At 42.2% G+C, this 21,433-nt stretch overlaps 1 protein-coding gene across 1 annotated transcript in view; it reads right to left on the bottom strand.

Moving 5' to 3' along the window:
* Positions 1–13,788: 13,788 nt before the first annotated feature.
* CUL3 (cullin 3) overlaps positions 13,789–21,433 on the bottom strand; it is a 58,327-nt gene continuing 50,682 nt past the window's right edge. Inside the window, exons 14-16 of the mRNA XM_068406668.1 lie at positions 16,869–17,055; positions 14,957–15,102; positions 13,789–14,271 (exon numbers count right to left, since the gene is read on the bottom strand). Of these exons, the coding sequence (XP_068262769.1) occupies positions 14,140–14,271; positions 14,957–15,102; positions 16,869–17,055 (465 nt within the window). The 3' untranslated portion in view covers positions 13,789–14,139. The remainder of the gene's footprint in view (positions 14,272–14,956; positions 15,103–16,868; positions 17,056–21,433) is intronic.

The following is a 21,433-nucleotide window of genomic DNA, read 5'->3' as shown; positions in this document are numbered from 1 at the left end:
GCTACACCCATTTCCAAGCAAGCAAGGAAGCATTCCTCCATACGTGCCGTTAAGCCTGCCACAAGGCAGTGTGATACCAGGATTTTTTTGGGGATTCAGAAAGTGACCGAGCACACGTGCTACCGTAGGATTTACCAGATTGCTAGGGGCTGGGTGAGGGGTTCAGGGACACGCTGCAATGCCTCTGAAAGCACAGAGCATGTGTGCCTGCTCAACCGCAGAGCACTCGCTCCACCGTGCCCTCCTCTCCCACGAGCTGGCTCACCCCACCTGCACGCTCGCTCCCTCCCCCAGTGATGACCCCCTTGGGCTGCTACTGCACCGCAGCACCGGTGCCTGCCCTCCATCTCCCCTTCTCCCGCAGAGCAAAGGATCTCATCACTCCTCTGCCAGGAAACCGTTCATTCTCATGGGCGCAAAGAGGGAGCAAGCGCTGGCTCGCGCTGCTTTCCTCACGCAGTCCCATCCATCACTACAGGCTTGCGCAGCCTCGGCCCCATCCCCCTGAATCGCATCAGCCTGGCTGTTTAAAATCCCGTGGGGGCAGCAGCATCGTAGTGAAGATGAAGTACTGGTAACGTGAACTCTTGCAAAGCAGCTGTAGAGAGTAAGGGCTGGTGAGCCAGGAGGAGAGGGGGTTAGGACATGATGCAGACACCAGGTCTCCCTCCAGCTCCCACTGCCGTCGGTGGGAGCCAAACTGGTTTCCAGATGAGCAGGTGCCTCCCACAGAGACTGCTGAGGGTGACCAGCACCTCTCCTGTGCAGAGCTGGGATCTGACGCAGCTGCCATCCATTTCAAGTGTCACCAGGTTTTACAACAGCCAAGAAACTGAGCCTACGCACACAAAGGGCCAAATCCTGACCCCTGCCACCATGCCGTGTCTCCTCTGGGAGCAGCTCACTTGCTGGGGTGGGACAGGGGAGCAGTCTCACCTGTGAGTTCCATCTGATGGAGCTGCCTGGAGAACAGTTTTAGGCCTGGTTCTCAGACCCATAAGCTCTGCAGCAGCTCCAGGTCAGGGGTACCCACCACTCCTACCACAAGGAGCATGAGATGAACTGAACCCCTTTGCCCGAACTGCTCCTCTGCCACTTTGACATCTGAATGCCCACGGGGAAGGGCTCGAACCCAGGCTCCCCAGCCTCGGACAAGGGTATTCTCATGCCCTCACTTTTCTCCAGTCTATTGCGCCCCTACCCCCTGGGGTAAAGGCAGGATGCCATGACCCCCACCACTGCAGCCTGGGGAGTTTAAACTTCCTCATCCACTGCTTTTCTTGGAGGCACCAAGACGTTCGAGTTGGAAAGGGGTGACTGCCATCAGAACAACGTGCTGGCTTCTGCTGGATCTTGTAAGAAAAGGAAAGTGCTGATTTCACTCCGATCCCTGAACTAACAAGTCCTCGCCTTCCTCTCTGCTTCCCCTTCCCCCAGCTTTCAAGTCTGGCTGCCAAACTGAAAAGCACATTATTCATAGTGACCTACTGAACACGCCAAGAAAGATTGCTTTAAGAGATTAGAAAAATAGCAGTTCAACTTGATGTGAAAAGTCACTCTGCTGAGGGGAGGGGGGGAAAAAAAAAAAAGTAATTCTGATATGGTACTGAAAAAATATATTGGAGCCCTGTCCGCACATGGTAGTGACTGGCACCACAGCAGAACGTACAGTAGCCTGCTGGGGTGGGCCAGCGGTATGTAAGAGCTGGTCACATATGAGTATTTGTATCTACCACCAATATACACACTAGTAAGTCCTGCATAAAATAAAGTCCAAATGCCAACAACTAACAAACACTTTATTGTGTGAAGCCTCAGAGGATCCTGCCTGCTGTATGTTTAAAATCTTACGGTTGGAAAGGCACAGCAAAATAATTAAAAATTCCTTTTCATAATGAATTCTTAAGATGTGCCTAGTCCTCTGCGGTGCTCTGAGGCCTTCACTCTAGCTGACACCAAGACTGATGATGCATCACAGGATTTAATAAGTTCATAGTAACATCTGTAAGGGAGTTACTTTATAAGGATTTAGGCTTTGTATACTGGCACATAATTAACTTCAGAGAGACTGGGTGTGAATTACCTAAGCATCTCGGGAGCAGGCCTCATTAAATACGTGCAATGTCTTGGGCTTGCTAACTTTTAAAAGACTTTTTTGTTTTATGCCAATCTCAAGCTCTGCCTATACCAAGGACAAAAATACTAAATTAACCTGCTAGAAAACAATTATCTACAGCATAGACGGTACACAGACTAAGATCAGGACTGAAGTCTTCACAGAATCACAGAATCACAGAATGTTAGGGATTGGAAGGGACCTCGAAAGATCATCTAGTCCAATCCCCCTGCCGGGGCAGGATTGCCTAGACCATATCACACAGGAACGCGTCCAGACGGGTTTTGAATGTCTCCAGAGAAGGAGACTCCACAACCTCTCTGGGCAGCCTGTTCCAGTGTTCGGTCACCCTCACCGTAAAGAAGTTTTTCCTCAAATTTAAGTGGAACCTCCTGTGTTCCAGCTTGCACCCATTGCCCCTTGTCCTGTCAAGGGATGTCACTCAGAAGAGCCTGGCTCCATCCTCTTGACACTTGCCCTTTACATATTTATAAACATTAATGAGGTCACCCCTCAGTCTCCTCTTCTCCAAGCTAAAGAGACCCAGCTCCCTCAGCCTCTCCTCATAAGGGAGATGTTCCACTCCCTTAATCATCTTCGTGGCTCTGCGCTGGACTCTCTCTAGCAGTTCCCTGTCCTTCTTGAACTGAGGGGCCCAGAACTGGACACAATACTCCAGATGCGGCCTCACCAGGGCAGAGTAGAGGGGGAGGAGAACCTCTCTCGACCTGCTGACCACACCCCTTCTAATACACCCCAGGATGCCATTGGCCTTCTTGGCCACAAGGGCACACTGCTGGCTCATGGTCATCCTGTTGTCCACTAGGACCCCCAGGTCCCTTTCCCCTACGCTGGTCTCCAACAGCTCTGCCCCCAACTTGTACTGGTACATGGGGTTGTTCTTGCCCAGATGCAGGACTCTACACTTGCCCTTGTTATATTTCATTAAATTTCTCCCCGCCCAACTCTCCAGCCTGTCCAGGTCTCTCTGAATGGCTGCGCAGCCTTCCGGCGCGTCAGCCACTCCTCCCAGTTTTGTGTCATCAGCGAACTTGCTGACAGCGCACTCTAATCCCTCATCCAAGTCATTAATGAATATATTGAATAGAACTGGTCCCAGAACCGATCCTTGCGGAACTCCGCTAGACACAGACCTCCAACTGGACTCTGTCCCACTGACCACTACTCTCTGGCTTCTTTCCTTCAGCCAGTTCACAATCCACCTCACTACCCGATCATCCAGACCACACTTCCTCAGTTTAGCTGCGAGGATGCTGTGGGAGACCGTGTCAAACGCTTTACTGAAATCGAGATAGACCACATCCACAGCTTTACCATCATCTATCCACCGGGTAACATCCTCATAAAAGGCCATCAAGTTGGTTGAGCAAGACTTCCCGTTGGTGAAGCCATGCTGAGTGCCCCTAATGATCCCCCTGTCCTTGATGTGCCTAGTGACAGCACCAAGAACAAGTTGCTCCATCACCTTTCCGGGGATGGAGGTGAGGCTGACCGGTCTATAGTTACCCGGGTCCTCCTTCTTGCCCTTTTTGAAGACTGGAGTGACATTCGCTTTCCTCCAGTCCTCCGGCACCTCTCCCGTTGCCCACGACTTAGCAAAGATGATGGAGAGTGGCCTAGCAATGACTTCCGCCAGCTCCCTCAGCACCCGCGGGTGCATCCCATCAGGGCCCATGGATTTATGGACGTCCAGGTTGCTTAATTGGTCCCTGACCCAGCCCTCATCTACCAAGACAGATTCCTCCTCTATCCTGACTTCTTCTGGGGCCACAGGGGTCCGGGGCTCCTCAGGACAGCCTCCAACAGTATAGACAGAGGCAAAGAAGGCATTCAGTAACTCCGCCTTCTTTTTATCCTCTGTCTCCAGGACCCCCACCTCATTCATCAGTGGGCCTACATTGCCTCTAGTGTTGGCTTTACCTGCAATGTATTTGAAGAAGCCCTTTCTGTTGTCCTTGACCTCTCTTGCAAGGTTTAATTCCAAGGAGGCCTTAGCTTTCCTAGTTGCCTCCCTACATCCTCGTGACAACAGACTTATATTCCTCCCAAGTGGCCAGCCCCTCCTTCCACGATCTGTACACCCTCTTCTTCCACTTGAGTTTGCCCAGCAGTTCCCTGTTCAACCATGCAGGTCTCCTGGTACCCTTCCTTGACTTCCTACCTGTTGGGATGCTCTGATCTTGAGCTCGGAAGAAGCAGTCCTCGAATGCTAGCCAACTATCTTGGGCCCCCTTACCTTCTAGTACCCTGTCCCATGGGATTTCCCCTAGCAATTGCTTGAAAAGGCCAAAGTTGGCCCTCCTGAAGTTCAGGGTTGCGATTCTGCTAGCTATTCTGTTCCTGCCACATGAGATCCTGAACTCTACCATCTCATGGTCACTACAACCAAGGCTGCCCTTGACCTTCACCTCTTCAACCAGACCCTCCTTGTTAGTGAGGATCAGATCCAGCAGCGCTCCTCTCCTAGTTGGCTCATCCACCATTTGCATCAGAAAGTTATCATCAATGCACTGGAGGAACCTCCTGGACTGGGGATGGCTGGCTGAGTAGGCCTCCCAGCAAATATCAGGGTAGTTGAAATCCCCCACAACAACCAGGCCCTGTAATTGCGAGACTGCTCTCAGCTGCCTGTAGAAGGCCTCATCACCCTCCTCATCCTGATCCGGTGGCCTGTAATAGACACCCACAACAGTATCACCCCTGCCAGCCTGCCCCTTAATTCGCACCCACAAACTCTCAACTCGCTCCTGATCCGCCTCTGGACAGAACTCAATACATTCTAGCTGCTCACTCACATAAAGAATTACTTGAATACCATATCCTTTTCAAAGGGTTTGTCTCCTGCTCCAAAGCCTGTGACTCCAGTTCATCATCACTTTGGAGGAAAGTAAAACCCCAATGACCAAAAGAACAAAAAACCATCTAACCTACTGCATTTATTTCAGTAGATTTCTCTCCCAAATGGTTCTTGTTTCTTCTTTTTAACCAGTTAAAGAGCAGGAATCCAGCAAGGGTCTGTCAGCAGAGATACAGAATATAGAGAGAGCTCCACTGCACACTGCGAATCAGGATCCAAGCACTATGCACACACAAAAGAAAAGCAAAAAAAATAAAAAAAATACAAAAAAATACAGTTATAAAGAGGAGAGGGATGGGGAAGCTTGCTGCAGGCTGCCTTACCTCGCAGCAGTACCAGGAGGGCTGACCCTCAGCTGCTGCTGGGAGCCACAGCTCCGGCCTGGCAGCAGCACCCGTGCAGGCTGCAACTCCTCCCATTGACAGGACCCAGCGACTTGAGACTCCTGCCGTGAGAAACACTACGCTAGGAGATGCACGGACAAGACAGAGTTTCAAGACTCACGGGAGATAAAATGCAAACTAAAAGGAGAGCAGTTCCTCTGGACACTCAGCCACAGCAGCTGGGGGAACAGGCATCCTCGCAGCACTACAGCACACACCGTCAGAGGGACAACTGGGATCAAACCACATTTTCCCTGTACACTTAACGATTATATTTACAAAAGTAAAGCAAATAAGTTATCCTCAAGCAACACAGACTTTGGTGCAAGTCCAAAGCTGGGAGAGCAGCACAGACACAGAGACGAGGGAGATCACTGGCAACGGACCAAACCATGACCCTGCCAAAGCCCATGTCAAAACTGCCGTAAGTCTTCGGGGCAATCAAGCTTTTACCGTTGGTATCTGAATGATGTCTCAGCAAAAAGAGAGCCTAGACTGAGGACTGAGTTTCCAAATACATACCGACTTCAAAAGGATCTTGGAAACCTCACGTTAAACAGGAGTTATTGCAGCGATGCGAACTGGGCTGATATCACAGCTGCCAACCCCAAACGAGTTCCCATTCTGCTTAAGCAAAGGGAAAGGCAATGGGGAGGGAGAGGATGCTGCTGCAGTCTGTAACAGCGTCAGGCCAGAGCCAGCGTGCAGCAACGCCGCCTCCCTCCAGCCCCTCTTCTGTGCTCCGTGGGGTGCACGAGATCCAGCGGCAAGACAAGGCAGCTTTTGTATTCAGCTCTAACCAAATCTGGGCTATGTGTCCTCAGCAAGTTATGGGGCACCTGCAGACAGATAGGATTCTTCCTCAGTTTTCAGTTTGGTTAAAATATTTAAAAAAACCCCCAAGGCACTCTGTACATACAAACCACGATCCACTAAACATGAGTCAATAACAGGTTACATCCAAAATCAGTATTAGAAAACAAAGTCAAGTTTGATTTGACTACACAGAGCCAAAGTCTAGCACTGACCCGAGATGGTATCTTTGGGGGAGTTCTCTGCCCACATCCCCAACATCAACCCCACTCCCACCCAGGTCAGCGTGGGACGAGGTGGGAGTCAGCTTGGTTATGCGTGAATCTAAGTGCCTAGCTTCAGGGACTCGTTTCTGAAAGATTTAACCCAGCAATTTTTATATCAATTACACTTCAATTAAAAGCCTTCCAGAAAAAGAAAACAGGCACATCTAACGAAAACCGAGACTTGCAGGGCCCAGTGAAGTGTTTATTTCATCAGCTTACATTTGGCATTGTTGAAGACAACTCAAGGCAACATTCTTGGAAGGCCAGCAGCAGACACCGAGAGAAACTGCGCCCTACCAAGTGTTAATAAGGGCAAGGCACCAGGAGATGGCGAGCCCACCAACACAGCCGAGCTCCAGCTTAAGGAACAAGTCAGGCCTACGCCTGTGGAGGCCTCTAGTTACACCCTTTCCTGAGGACAACCCTCTTGAGATACACAATAATACACCCCAAATTCTAATTAAAAAAAAACAGTCTTGGCCTAGATCCCACATTATGTTGGAACTGCAGATTTGCATAATTAAGTTGATAACAAATACTGTGACAGACAAGCTGCAGGAGATTATTAGCCTCATCTTTAACAGAATTTCAAAAGAAGCAATATCCAAACATCAAACAAGTATTAGCAGAAGTGGCTCCCAAGGTCTAAGAAACTCAGGCATCACTGGGATCGGGGGCATGCTCTAGCCAACTTTGCAAACAAAAAGCTGCACATGAAATCAAAGGCCATAATAAGGCACTATCAGGCTCTAATGTGGCTTTGCTTTGAGGACTTCAGGACTTCCCTTCCCACTGTGATGTTCCCTCCCAAGAACAGGACTGCTAAGGGCTGTTGGTACCAGTGAATGGCAGTTACACCTACTGGAGGACCCCACTTCCCTCCCAGCTTCTCCTTGGACAAGGAGGAGCACATGGCTCACAGACCGTCACGTCTCCAATTTCCTTGTCTTGTCCACAGCTAACCCAGGTCAGCAGTTCCAGGACTCGGAGGTGAAACAGGCCTGTCTCCCCTAAACAGCAATATGCCTCCCTGCTTTAGGAGAAACAGCTGCTGAGAGCAGGCGGACTATGTCAGGCTGTCCGGAGACCCAGGCAGATACTGCTGTGTTCGTCACAGTCACCCCACATTTGCAAGATTTTCTTTGCAGGCCAAAACTGTGAAAACAAAGGTCAGATTGTGTTTGGTATGAGAAGGCTGAAGGACCACAAGTACCTGCCTGAACCTGCCAGCCGTAGTGTGGAACAAGGCAGAAATACTACGCTGCAGAACCACCATTTGAGTGTACTTCCCTAAAACAGCCAGGCTGTCCTTGAAAAGCCTGGCTTAATTTCAAAGGTTGTAAAAATCAGGAAATTCACGTTAGATGTAAATACAATTATAAGCTCCTTAAAGCAAGGACCAATGCTGTGGCTCTCCACACACAGGATAAACACAATGTGATCACAACTGCAGCTCCAGGTACTATCCTAATGAGAATAATAAGTAAGATTAAAAACAAGAGGGTAAAAAGCCCACCAGACTAAAGAAGATCCTAACAGCCCACCTAGAGAGAAAGCATAATTGTCCCTGGGTAATAAGACCACAGACACTGGATTTTCAGAGCACGACTGTTATTGCAGCTAAAGTGCAGAAGATGCCAAAGCCAAAGACGCTTGAAATGCAGAAGCCCAGTGATTTGAGAACCTGAAGCATTATCTCCTACCCATTGGAGTAGTATTTTCACTCTTTTCTATTATTCACCAATTTCTAGCTAAAACCTCATTTTTCTGTTGCTCTTCATTTTCCGATGCCATTATTACCTGAGCAAAATATCATTCCGTGTTGGTATTATTCTATATCACAACACACGGACCAAACCAACAGACAAGTGCAGACCAGTGCAGTTTCAGACACTGCTCCCTTACCTGGGTTCCAGCTCAGAAACGACTAACTGTAGGCTTAATTTGAATTAAGACTTCCTAGAACTAGAGCTTATACTCACTTCTTTGAGAAATTTGCTTCCCTGGAGGAATGCAATTCCCAGCTTCACTCAAGAGGGCAATGAGTAGCAATTCCTTCAATGGAACAAGCAACTGGGATCTCTCTCTTCGCCGAGCACCCAGCACTAAATCTTGTAGCCTGCGACTTGGGATGAATTCCTGTAGATTTCAACAGGCATTTTTTCCAGTAAAGGCTGAGACACAAATGGCACCACAGCAAGGGTGTTGGTCAACACACTGTTATTACAGCACTGTTCACATGAAACTTCAGGGCTGTACAGCGTCAGCAGGAGAAAAGCCCCCAGAGTGAATACGCATGTAACGGGGCTCTTGCAAAAGCTCAGTTAAGGAAACCAGCGCACACCTTTGTCCTCAGCTCCTTTGTTTAGCTTGTTAATGCTGCCCCTGCCTTTCACACACCACCCAGGGAATGCCACAAAGGCACGAGCGCTTCAAGACAACCGCACCAGTGTGATTCTGCCCAGCGCAGTGCTTGACGTTAAGAGCCTCTATAAACTGCAAAACTGTAGTTCACGATTAAAACACATCACTCAAAGAACATGAAACGTGCACAGGAGACATTGTGTGCTTCCAAGAGCTCAGGAAGTATTCCTTTTGGGAAGGCTAAATCCCTCCCTGATTTCCATAATACCTGTTTCCTTACGAAGGCTATTACCAGTGAGCCCAAGCGCTGTCATATCACATAAGTGCAGACCAATTGCTGCAGCAACAGAGCTCAAGACACCAGGATTTCAGTCTAGGCAGGGTTTGCTAGTGTTTTCCTATTCATTTCCTTAAAAGCCACTCCAAGTTCACAATGCACAAGACTCGCAGTACATGCTACATCTCATCCGTTACCCCAAATCTGTAGCACTTATCCAAGAGGTGGTTACACTAGATAGAAGGGAAAATAAATAAGTAGATAACAAATAAGCATAACAAATATATTTATCACTGCCAACTAATCCACACACTTTCTGTGGCCTTTGAAAGTGCTGAAATTTTTTCAGCTTGTAAGAAACATATTCAGGAAATAAAATCTGGCATTGTAAACTTAAAAAGATGTCCCAGGACTAGATTGAAAACTCATGACCTTCAGATTCAATTTACAGACCTAACACTGCTTAATCACCTCACATTGTGTATGTAACTCAGTCCTCGTTTGCCTCATCCTTACACCTGCCACGCTAAACAGGAAGCACAGTTGCTTTTCCTGCCCCCAGCCATGCTATTCCAAAGCACATTCTTAACAGTTTCAAGTCAGAAAGTGCAGGAGCAGCTTGTCGAAGATGTTCCTGGATGTTTGACAGAGTTTCAGGCACGGCAAGGAAAAGAGAGAGGCGAAAAAAGGGGATAAAAAAGGAGAGCTGCCTGAGACGCCCTGTGCAGGTGGACGGCTGGCAGTTCCAGTTTTGGAGGAGAAATGACAAAAAGAGCAAGGCCCTGACGGAAGTGAAGCTGTTTTACAAACTTGGCACGTACTAATGCTGACACAGCAGCACCCTCCTTCAGTGAGTGGTCTGGTCCTGTCAGTAAGGTTACACCAAATGTATGAGCCATGGCACATCTGGGGAGCCCTCCATGCCCACAAAATGTAAGCCAGGCTGCGCTGATGCGGGTGCTGCTGTGCGCTGCCTGCTTATCACAGCCGTTCGTTCAAGGTGTGCCACTATTTTCATTTAAAACAGCATCTTTACATTTTTATGTTAACATTCACTTCTGCCATGCCAGATACAGAGTGAAAACATGGATAAAGGCAGCTGAAAGACTCAGAATATTCAATCCAGTTTGTAGGCACACTCTATGAACATTTCCCTACGTACTGAAGGACAGAGAGTTAGGTAAATTATTCTCTCATTCTTTTATCCAGCTTTCACAGTTGGATATATATAAAGCTCTGCATTTTACAAACTTCACACATGGCATTCCAGGAGACAAAGGAGCCATTAAACACATTCTTCAAACTGAGCACATCAGTCATTTCATTTGCTATCCAAGATATTAAAATGAATATTAACAGAAATTAAACACAACACGACACCTCTTACCAGCTCTACACACTACTGTGAGCCTAGTTCTAGTCTGTCAAATCCTCGCTCTAATCCACAGGGGCTCCGAGGAACTGGGAGCTCATGACCAGAGCCCACCCTCGCCTCTAACCACCATGCTGAACAAAGCAAGAGTTAAAGAGTTTTAGATTGAGCTATAAAGGTTCTGGCCAATTTTGAACACACAACTGGAGTCCACAAGCAGTTCCAGTTTTTGCTACCTTTGACAAAATGGGAATCTCATTTCTGTGCAAGCTTATCCCCCAAACCATGCATCATGACAGGCTCTAATACCATATATATATATACACGCAGCACGTATCAGGTAGTATACAATTTGATTACAATACACATGAATAAAAATACTTCAGTCATCCACAATATTTAGCACAATGATTCTGTTTTTACAGGTCCAGAAAAGTAAATCTTATGGCAGCTGCCAATTCTCCATGAGCAAAGATAACAAGAACAGCCAGTATTACATTGAAGGCTTTAGGGTCAACAGGGCAAAGTTTGTCTTTAGGAAAGGGGGTGAGGAGAGACATTTCATTCAGGAGTAACTTGGCATCCAAGACTCGGTCTGCTTTGCAGACATGCTTAACGTTCATTTGCTCTGTAGCAAATCGGGAAATTGTACCGATTAATTCTAGGAGAAAAAAAGAGCAAATCAAAGCTGCAAAGGTAGCAACATTGAAAAGAGCAAGAACTAAATCAGGGATCTATAGGATAATCCTATTTGTTATGATGGTAAATGCAGTGTACTCTTGACCCTTTAAAACAAACTTGTCTACAAGGAAAGCACATGTCTATGTATCTTCAAATAAAGCTCAAAACCGACTTTTAAAATTAAAACTTCTAAAGAATTGAACTCCATGTTTATTATGTCTTGTTACTGCATTGAACTGCACATTAATGCAAAGAAACCAAACTTACTAATAATTACACTCATACATGTAACTACAGTCCTACTGATGAGATTTTAACAAAATTACAAAGGAATTTTAAGTGGAAATTAAGAAAGGAAGCAAAAATGAAATTAGATAAGGCACAGCAGAATTCTACTATGGACTGGAAAAGAAACCTCACTAATGTACACAAACGGCATAAAACAGCATAAAGGCATGAGCATCAAACTCACCTTAAGCAGAGTCACAGTGATGTCTTGTTCTCTCTGACCGGAGTTTTCATGTTCTCCATCTTTAAATCCTCAGTATCATGAACTCGTCGTTCAATTGTAAAGGGCACATTTCCAGACATCCCTTCCTGAATAATTAGTGTGTTCAAAATTCTATTACATGTAAAATTGAAACTGTACTCTTAGTATTTGTTACTGAAGATAGACATCACCACCTGTTATTCTTTCAGCAAACACTCTTGCCCCCACAGCTTGTAAAAAACCACCCTTAAGCACATCATTATACAGTCACTCATGTAACATTCAGGCTCAGCACTTCCAAAAGCCACCAGAGGTAGGCAGCAGCAAAAGTACAATCGCAACGCTAAGGACAAAGTCCTCCGGTCACGGAAAGCAACACTATAATCTTCACAGGGAAGAGAGACGTGAACGCATTTCTCCCTGAAAAGCACATGGGAAAACATTAACAAGCCATTATCACAACGTTCATGCTATTAAAAGAATAAGATACACATAACAGAATACCTTCATACATGGAAGAGTGAGTTACATTTTGAGGAAGATGTTTCTGATGACTTAAGACACAATCCAAACCCAGACTCTCATCCAGCCTGTATTTGGTATTGTTCTGTGGCTAAACGATGATTACATTTCTATTGAAGTTTTGCATATACTGTACAGAGACACACAGGTGTTTTAATAACCGTCAGCAAACACATTTTCAGAACAGCCGATGGCCTAGCTGTTTTCTTTTGGAGCTAAATTATTGATGAACAACAGCAGGCAATTCCCTCAGCCACCTTCTCTCTGATGACTTAAAAGCTAATCTCATATGTGTGTGGGTTGGGGATGTGCAGTAAACTTAAGTAAAGCTGCTTAAAAAAAGCTTCAGAATAGTCAAGCTAAAATATCACCCCAATTCCAGTCCTTCTCTTTAGAGGAAATATAGCCAGGATTTGTATCTTAACAGGCTGGAGAGGGGTGAAACTGAGGACACATTATGAAAACTACTCTCCAATCACATTGCTACGTTACAGCACCACCACGTATTTGTTTAATACAGCTAACCAAGAAATGCTCTGGCAGTATCTTAACACTCTACAACCAAGTTTTTCCTCTTTGTTTCAGCTCCAGCTCAACACATTGGGAAGCCCATCCCAACTGTATTTTTCAATATCTATGGATGAAAGCAATGTGAACCAAGGAAAAAAATACTGGTTTGCATTAAAACAGGAAAATAGCTATGGCAGAGAAACCATGTAATGTGCGCACTGGAATGTCAGAAATACTGTTTAATAAAAACTCTGCAGTACAATGCACACTTCAAACAACTTCTAACTATGAGAATAATGATGCCACTAAACTGCAATTTTTCATCTATTTTTGCAGCATACTGATAAGAAGAAAAAAGTTCCAGTGTAAGAACTAAAAATTTCATCACAGTAACAATTTTTATTGCATGTTTAAAATGCATTTTTAGAAACAAATAGTGCACGCTGGCTTCACTTTAATCTCCTGAAATATGCACTTATGATGGGAAGCCCTGGGGCTACAGACCCATCTACGATGTTTATTAACAAAATATAATGCCAGTACGTTTCCCCAGGGGACAGAATTTAGTTCCAAAAGATTGTCAACCCTGTACTCTAACACACTTGTATTAGTTGTGTACACTAAATCCATTTATTTTAAATTTATTTTGTCTACATTTAGTGAAATAAAAACATTGCCCTGTACAATCCACCATCAGCAGTGAGTACAACAGCAAAAATTATTATACAGTTTATACACACTAAAATATTTTCCTTTTTCCTATAAAGAATCCAGAACAAACCTAATCAATATAGAGTTTAATTTAGAAGAACTCAGATTACAGAAGGGAAAGCCAAAATTATTACGGTCTTTTCTGAGCCCCGAGAAGTTCCTGATTTGTGTTGTTGGAACAGTGAGTGCAGCTGAAAGAGTAAAACATGCTCAAGTTGTCTTCTTGGGTCTTCAAAAAATTACCAAATATTTAAATTAAACATGGCTAATTAAAGAAACATCTGAAGCAGAGCAATATCACTGGGAATTTTGCCTTACCAGTTGTGGTTTCTTTTAAACCCAACTTATACAATGCGCGAAGTGCTAAGCAACACTACAGAAACACATTTACATCAACACTGAAGATCTGGGGAAATGAAATTCCAACAATTTTATTTTTTTTTAAATGAGCTGTATTTTCTAAATTTGTTTTTATTTTTCTGTTTTCATACAGTATTGAAAACAAACGCGGCACATTCACATTTTCCCGAAGAATTGTAAGGATGATCTCTACAGGGATAACGTTGAAAAGCCTGAAGCTCAATCAACTGATGTTGAAAACTCTCAAAAGGAGTAAAAGGCTTGATCTGAATGGTCTAGAACATGTATTGTAATTTAATAGAAGAGATGGTCGTCTTAATATTAACGATTTAAAAGAACTTCCCAGTTCATGCGAAGAGTACAGTCCAAGAATAAATCAAATTTTCTGAACGCATTTTATGCTACGTAAGTGTATACTTTGCGATCCTCAGGTGTTCGTGCCAAATATTCTCTCTCAATAAGTCCTTCAATACGTTTTTTAATAACAACTGGACTTGGTAAGAATCGGGCCTTCAGCTGCTGGGTTACCTAAAATGTAAGACCAAAACCAATCATATAAGATGACAGGGCAAGTAAGATCATTAAGTATCCTGACTAAAATAACCAGAAAAATATATTTAGACAGGGCTGGCTACCACCATGAAGCACAAACAGCAGTCTGCAAACTTCTGACAGTTTCCCCCCCCACCATCAGTTGCTTGCTCATTTTTGGGTACTATTGCAAGTACTGGCCCTCTAGAGAGGCATGGTCACAGCCTGACAATCCTCTCAATTTCACAGCCCTAAGGGAGTTCAAGAGTGGCAAATGCGTACTATTCCTGAAGGTGTCAGAACTTAGAAGTTAAGAGCTGCAGGACTCTCTCTCTGCTAAGAGCTCAAATCTGGACCCAACAGTCACTATCAAGATCAAAGCAGAAAATAATGTTAAGTATAGTGGTTTTTGTTGCCAACTGTTATTTCAAGGAACTTGATAACATCAAAATAGCACTAAAACGAGGAAGAAAAATTAGTTAGACCCATGAGTACATCCTAAACTGAAGGGTAAGTATTTAGATGTCTTCAGATACATAGGGAGAAAAAAAAGGATGGATTAAATACAGCATCCCTCAAAAGCCTTTCAGAATCATGGTAGTGAGCGCTATGTAACTTTCAGAAATTAATAGGAAAAGAAAAAAAAATCCCAAGCCCATATCAAAACTGTGTACAAGTATACCTCTGCTACTAGCACACTGTGTTGCATCTTCTTCCTAGATTTCATTATCCGAACTATAGCAGCTTCTATCTCATGTTTTCTGTCATCATCTACTTTCTGCCTTGTTTCTTTCCTTTCTGGATCAGATTCTCCTTGTTTGGCAGCAACTTAAAGAAAAAAAAAAAAAAAAGAGAATGTAAAGTATGTTAGCAAAATTAGAATTAATTTCATTGTCTAAGTGTTAGCGTCACTATTTATTTCATCGAGACATCAAGTTATATTTTCCTGGGTTTTGACATTCTCAAACTTGATTTTTTTTCAAGAAAAGCAGCCACAAGAATATATTAACACTTTCTGGCATATTTTGACAGCAACTGACAAGGTAACAATCTGTTAATTACTGCTATGTTAAAATTTGAACAGTACTCAAATCTGCTTACAGGCACCACCAACCTCCACGCTCCCATTAAATATTTTTCTCTCTAATATAGCAAATAATCCATTAGCTAAAATAGAAAAAGGATTGAAAATTTACTTCACAAACTAGTTAAATACTTTAGAAGTTCATCAGTCAGAAGAAATAGTCCAACTTTATTCTCTCCAACTCAATTATGTTATTTGTATTCTGTTCTCCTCTTCTATTTACGCTTTATTTCTGCCCTTATGTCCAGCTCTTCTTACCCTTTCACCCAAGCATCATTATAACCAAGCCCTCCTCCCACACTGCTATACCACTTTCCCCCTTGCCCTTCTTCACTCAAAAGCCTCAAGTATTTTTCAGTTTTAGAGAGATACACACAAGTCTTCTGTGTAAGACACAAACATAAAACCACAAGTATCAAATTTGCTCTAACACCATCCTGAACCCCAAATCATATTCCCCATTCACAGACATTTGTGGAGTGGAAATGAAAAAGCAGAATTCGACTAAAGCTTGAACAGTTGTCACGGAATTTACTTTAATTATGCCACAGAAGTGACTTGGGCCCTGATTAGAAGGTTCTCAACATCCTCATTTGGCTGCTGTGCTCCTGCTCACCGTAAAAATTCTCCAGACATGGCAAATGTGTCGACACCACAGCACTCCGCGTGTGCATGAAGTCAGCGTAGCTATCGCTTATGCAGAGGGATACATACAATGTAATGTGTGTAGGTACTACTGGGTTTTACACGCTTACATCCCTGGACACAGCGTGCTGCACAGAAGCCCAACAAGTTATATTACATGCAACAAACAACGTGAATTACCAGTGTTACACTTAAAACGCTGCCAATGGTGCTGTATATTTTATGTACTGAGATCTGCAAAGTCAGAAAGTATTTTTAGATGTACTAAAACTAAGAACTAATCTTCCAAAACACTCTATGAAGTGTATCCACAGCAATGCTACATCTCAAAAATTATTTCTGGAGAGTTTTCTAGACAAAAGGTACTAACATTACTTATGCATAACACAAACCAGTGCTTTAATGAGCTAATGAACTGGTATTGTACCGATCAGCTTCTCTTATTCGTTAAACCCAAATCACTGCTCAGAAATATTATAGCTACTTGGCACTTGAAAATGGCTGTTGTATCATGGGCTAAAAACATCACTCAATTCACAGCAGTACAGCAACTTACGAGGCAATTTTCCTATTTCTGAATCAATCAGTAGCATATTTTTAATTTTATTATCTAATTTGTATTTTATTTCTTTTCCAACATTTCCTTTTAAGAGATAATTACAAATTTTGTACAGTAAAAAGCTTAACTATGACTTCCACTCTTTCCTCAGTATGTAAATATTCATTTTGATACAACCAATCATCAACAAAACAAATTTACTCCTCTCTTCCTTTTACATGTATGGACATCAATCCTGCAAAAGATAATTTGACATTTTAAGGCAGTTTATGGACTGCAAGACAGTAGAATAAAAAGCTCACTTACCCGTCTGAATCTTGACTCTGTGTAGTTTAGATGTGAACTGATCATTCACTGTAAATATATGACCATTTTCTATTTCTTTTGATTTAGGCTCTTTTGTGAGAACACGTTGCGTTGGTTTGCCACATGCAAGGGACTGTAGGGCTCTAACCAGTTCTCTTTCGGGGATATCGGTTTCTTGTTGAATTTCCTAAAGAAAAATATCTTAATTAGTTCATGGCTATAACAGAAGTAAATATCATGTTTTGCAAACAGCAGCACTGATTGCTTAAAATGTCCACCTTCGGGAATGCAAAATACTACTACTGTGACCGTTGTGAGGCTTGAAAGGTTAGAATTCATTCAGTAGCAATGTCTCAATATATACTATACAAAACGATCCACCCGAGTCAATGCACACACAGTGAATTCTGTCATGTAAATAGTCACCATGAGCTGAAAACAGAAGGAAGAATAACCAGTTGTTTCATTTCACTGTAATTTTTGAGAAGGCTGAAAGGATTTGTTCACTGTCTCCAACATTCGCTGAACAGAGTGAAATCAAACCTAACTCACTCAGTGATGGGAAACAACCACGATGTTCCTGAGCATTCCTGACGAAGAACTGTGTAAATGCTTTTGCATTCAGCAGCACTGTTGAAAATAACATCTTTACAAATGCAAGCAAACAAGGTCTACTTTCACCATAACACAGAAATACTCTAGATTAATTACACCTCCTTTCTGAATAACCTGAAACAATCTATTTACGGCCCAGATGCCCTTGGCTAGGACTTCTCCAGGTGAAATACAAAAAAACCCCTCACAGTGTAGCAAATGTATGAACTCTGAAGATGAATGTTTGTAAAAACGTGTACATAACCTGTTGCACCTCTGTCAGTATTCTTAAGAGTTCAGCGGAGAGCCGTATGTTAGATAAGTCACCAGCAATGACGAGTTAGTAAACAAATTATAAGGGATGCAGAATGATGTCTTAACATGCTCTAGGAGTAGGCTAACTACTACTGCTTCCTCAAACCTAACTTGTTTACTGAGCTCCCATTCATTAGAAGTTCATTTTAGCCTTATCACTATTTTCTTCCTTTTTCTAGTTTGAGGAAACTGCAGACATCCCTGATTTCACATTCCCATTCAGACTCTTGAGGGACCTCTAGCAGCTAAAGATTAAACTACTAAATAGAAAAAACAAACCTCACAGACATGTAACTGTCCACAAAAGCTGTCACTTTCCCAGCTTTCCCACCTTTGCTTCCAAGAGCACTATCAGGCTCTTCCACTGTCCCCATAAATTCCTAATGCTCATGGCACGCAGACTGATGACCTTCAGTCTAAAAGCAGCAGTAACAACTCCCAGTGATCAAATGCTGAGATCTTTAAAGAACTACAAAGAACTTGTTAAAAGTTCTTTTAACAGTGACCAGAAAAATCAAACTTCAGCATACAACTAAGTTCTATTAAATGATGTTATTTCTTCACTGTACTCAAGTTTTTTAAAATCAAACCAGAAAAAAATGCCACTCTTCTGCGATCGTTTGCCACTGACAACATGCAATAAAGATAATTTTGAGGTACTGGCCTCTACTCGGACTCTGTCATTAATTACAGTGCATCTCATACACATCTCACTACCAGGTCTCTGTGATGCCAAGGCACAGACAGATCATGCCTTACTTTTCAACTATAGACCCAACATTACATGCACAGTGTTTACTTGATGGGAAATAATGTGAAATTGTGTTTTTGACACGAGTTCAAATTCATTTGAATGAAGTAAATATAAAAAAAGTCAGTAAGTCTAAAATTTAAAAATTTCAGAATTTTTGATACCTACTGCTTATGGATGATTGGGAAATAATAAAGCTTTCTTAAGAGTATTCTTAGCATAACGCATTCAGAAATATTAACAGTATTTGAAAGAAGTGACATGTATCCACATATTTTAACTATTTGCTAGTATCAAAATGCCTCTTCCCAAGCATCTCACAGAAAGTTACTATTTCTTCATTTGTTGCTTTATTTAAAACACAATTGTCACCTTCATGCATTTTTTTCCAGATCCAGCACAAAGTAGTACTAAAAAAACCCCCAAAACACTATAATCCTTTACATGGTCCCAAAAAGTCTGACTGATCAGCATAAATTTAACAAACTAAAGGAAGGTGACATTTAGATTTTAGGACTTAGGTAAATGTAAAGCCTCGAGGCTACAAACCAAATCCAGCTTATTAATGATGTAACACCTGTGACATGCAGGTTCCCAAACTTTGATTTGTGATCAACATCTAAAATTAATCCTTTCAAAACTAAATCACTTCTACAAGCAAATACATATACTCTGCTTTTGATGGAAGTGAAACAAGAATTTAAAGTAGAATTTGAGGTTTTTTGATGCTAAACATCCTTACACTCACTACTATGTATTTCTGTGTTGATTTTATCTCACTATGTAGCATTCCAATTCAGCCACTAACGTATGTGAACCATTTGGGTTTCAGAATTTATAAGCTAGCATTAAAATAAGAACCACAGAAAGAACTGCACAGCAATATGCTGCCTCAGAAGAAGGCAAAAACTTCAAGCTGGATAAAAAAGTGTAGCTATGAATGTAAATGGAGATAACAGATGTTCCTGTGCTCTCTTTTTCCTTCAGCCTGTAGCACAAAATTTTTCTAAATATATTTTTATAGAGACATTTGATGTAACAGTGAAAAATGTGTACGTGTTTCCCCATCTCCAAAAATGCCTTATTTTAAAGACCACACTAGAGTCGTGCACAAGAGCGGTACTGATTACACAGTCTTAGTTCTAAAAATACTAGCAGAAGAGCTCTGTCTGGAGGCTACAAAAGGGATGATTCTAGGCATGGAACTGCCTCTGCCCAGTTCTACACAAGAAAAAAGTTTTTTAGAAGGAAAATGTGCAGAAGGAAATTTGGAGGAAAAATATTATGTCATTTTGTGGAAAAGACAAAAAAAATAAAAAAGAAAGGTTTTTATTTTTATTTACAGACTTCAACTTATATATCTTCCAAAGCAGAAATCAGCAAAAGAGAAAGCAGGTAAGCCAGTTTTAAGTTCTAATCTTTCATTTTTGTGGAATTACTCAACAACTTTACTTCTACTACAGTCGCAGTTGTATTTCTTGTTCGTTAAATCTAAAGAAAGAACCAAAAACTTTCCTCTTATTTTTGAAGTCATCATTAAAAAATTGTGCATTTCACCTTTTAAAACACTGAGATGTACCGTAAACTAAAAGAGATGAGACTTGATTAGAAGAAATTGAATTCTTTGAAAAAATTAGCATTCTTTGAAGGCTTGCATGAAGATCCTTCCTCTTAGATTCAAGTAGCATTAACCTAGACCTATATGGCCACCAGTTCTTTTGCATACATAAATAAGATGTTGCTGTATATATACAATATTCATATATTTTTGAGAAGGAATTTTGCTATGCAATAATCCTTTAAGTTTCTGTAGCATCTTATGCATAATTTTTGCATCATCATTATCCCATTTTTCTCTCAATCATATGGCTTAATGGCTATTAGGGTTATTGTGAAGATCTTGTCAAGTTTGCAATTAATCACACTGAAGCCAAAACAAACCAGCAAAGTCTGTTCAACTGTGAAGGCAACTTCAAATTAATCTGTTCAGCTGTGAATCTGCAGAAACACTTGTATGTCAGACAGTTTGATGCTTACACAAGCATACACCACAAGTCATCTCTCATGCTATGTTGCATTAAAAGCACTAATTTAGTATGACAGAAAAGTAACAGTTGCCCAGCACTCAGCAATTAATCATAGTATTCAATAATCAATGAACAAAGATAAAATTCATTCTACTCTTAAGTTTTCATAAGCTCTCCTGGCTGGACTTAAGACAACTCCCACACACTTCACCAAAGAAACCAAACAAAACAAATATGCCCTCTTAATGTTTTAGTTACAGTGGGACACAAAGTAAGAGTTTAAGAACTCCCAAACCAGAAATAAACAAAACATACACAACTAAAAGCACATGGACATATTTATTGTCAGGTCTTAGTAAAATAAACTAATTTAGAGCACATATTAAAGATTATATTTTTCACTGCTCTACCAAGTATTATTTATTCACATATGGGTGAGGCTCTACTACTAATAAAGCCTACAAGTTTGTGGAATAAGGTAGCCACCAGCCCAGTTTCAATACCAACTTCAAGAAAAAATTGAGCTGTTAAGTCCTCCTCTTTCTTTTCTTTCCCGTTCAAGTATTCTGCAGAGAAGTACTCAAAGCTGTAATGCTCCTGCAATGGATTTCACAACACGCAGGACTTGCTGTGTTCTAAAATAATCTTTTTTTTTGAACTATGAGTAGTTTATTAAGAGCCTCTTATCAAACCCTGCCTTCCTTAATCCCAACTGAGACCGTTTCAAAGAAACATTCTTTACTAACAGGCTAGAAGTATGCCAAATAAGCTGAAAACAAAGTCCAAATAAAAAGGCAAATGATTACTATGCATAGCACAGTCAAAAGTAGATGAGAAAACCTGGAAAACTGCTCCGTTTCAAACTGCACCCATATTAC

This window comes from Nyctibius grandis, chromosome 8 (genome assembly GCF_013368605.1).
Source record: "Nyctibius grandis isolate bNycGra1 chromosome 8, bNycGra1.pri, whole genome shotgun sequence".
Taxonomy (NCBI): Eukaryota; Metazoa; Chordata; class Aves; order Nyctibiiformes; family Nyctibiidae; genus Nyctibius; species Nyctibius grandis.
Note: the sequence above shows the minus strand (reverse complement) of the source record. Positions and strands in the feature narration are given on the sequence as shown.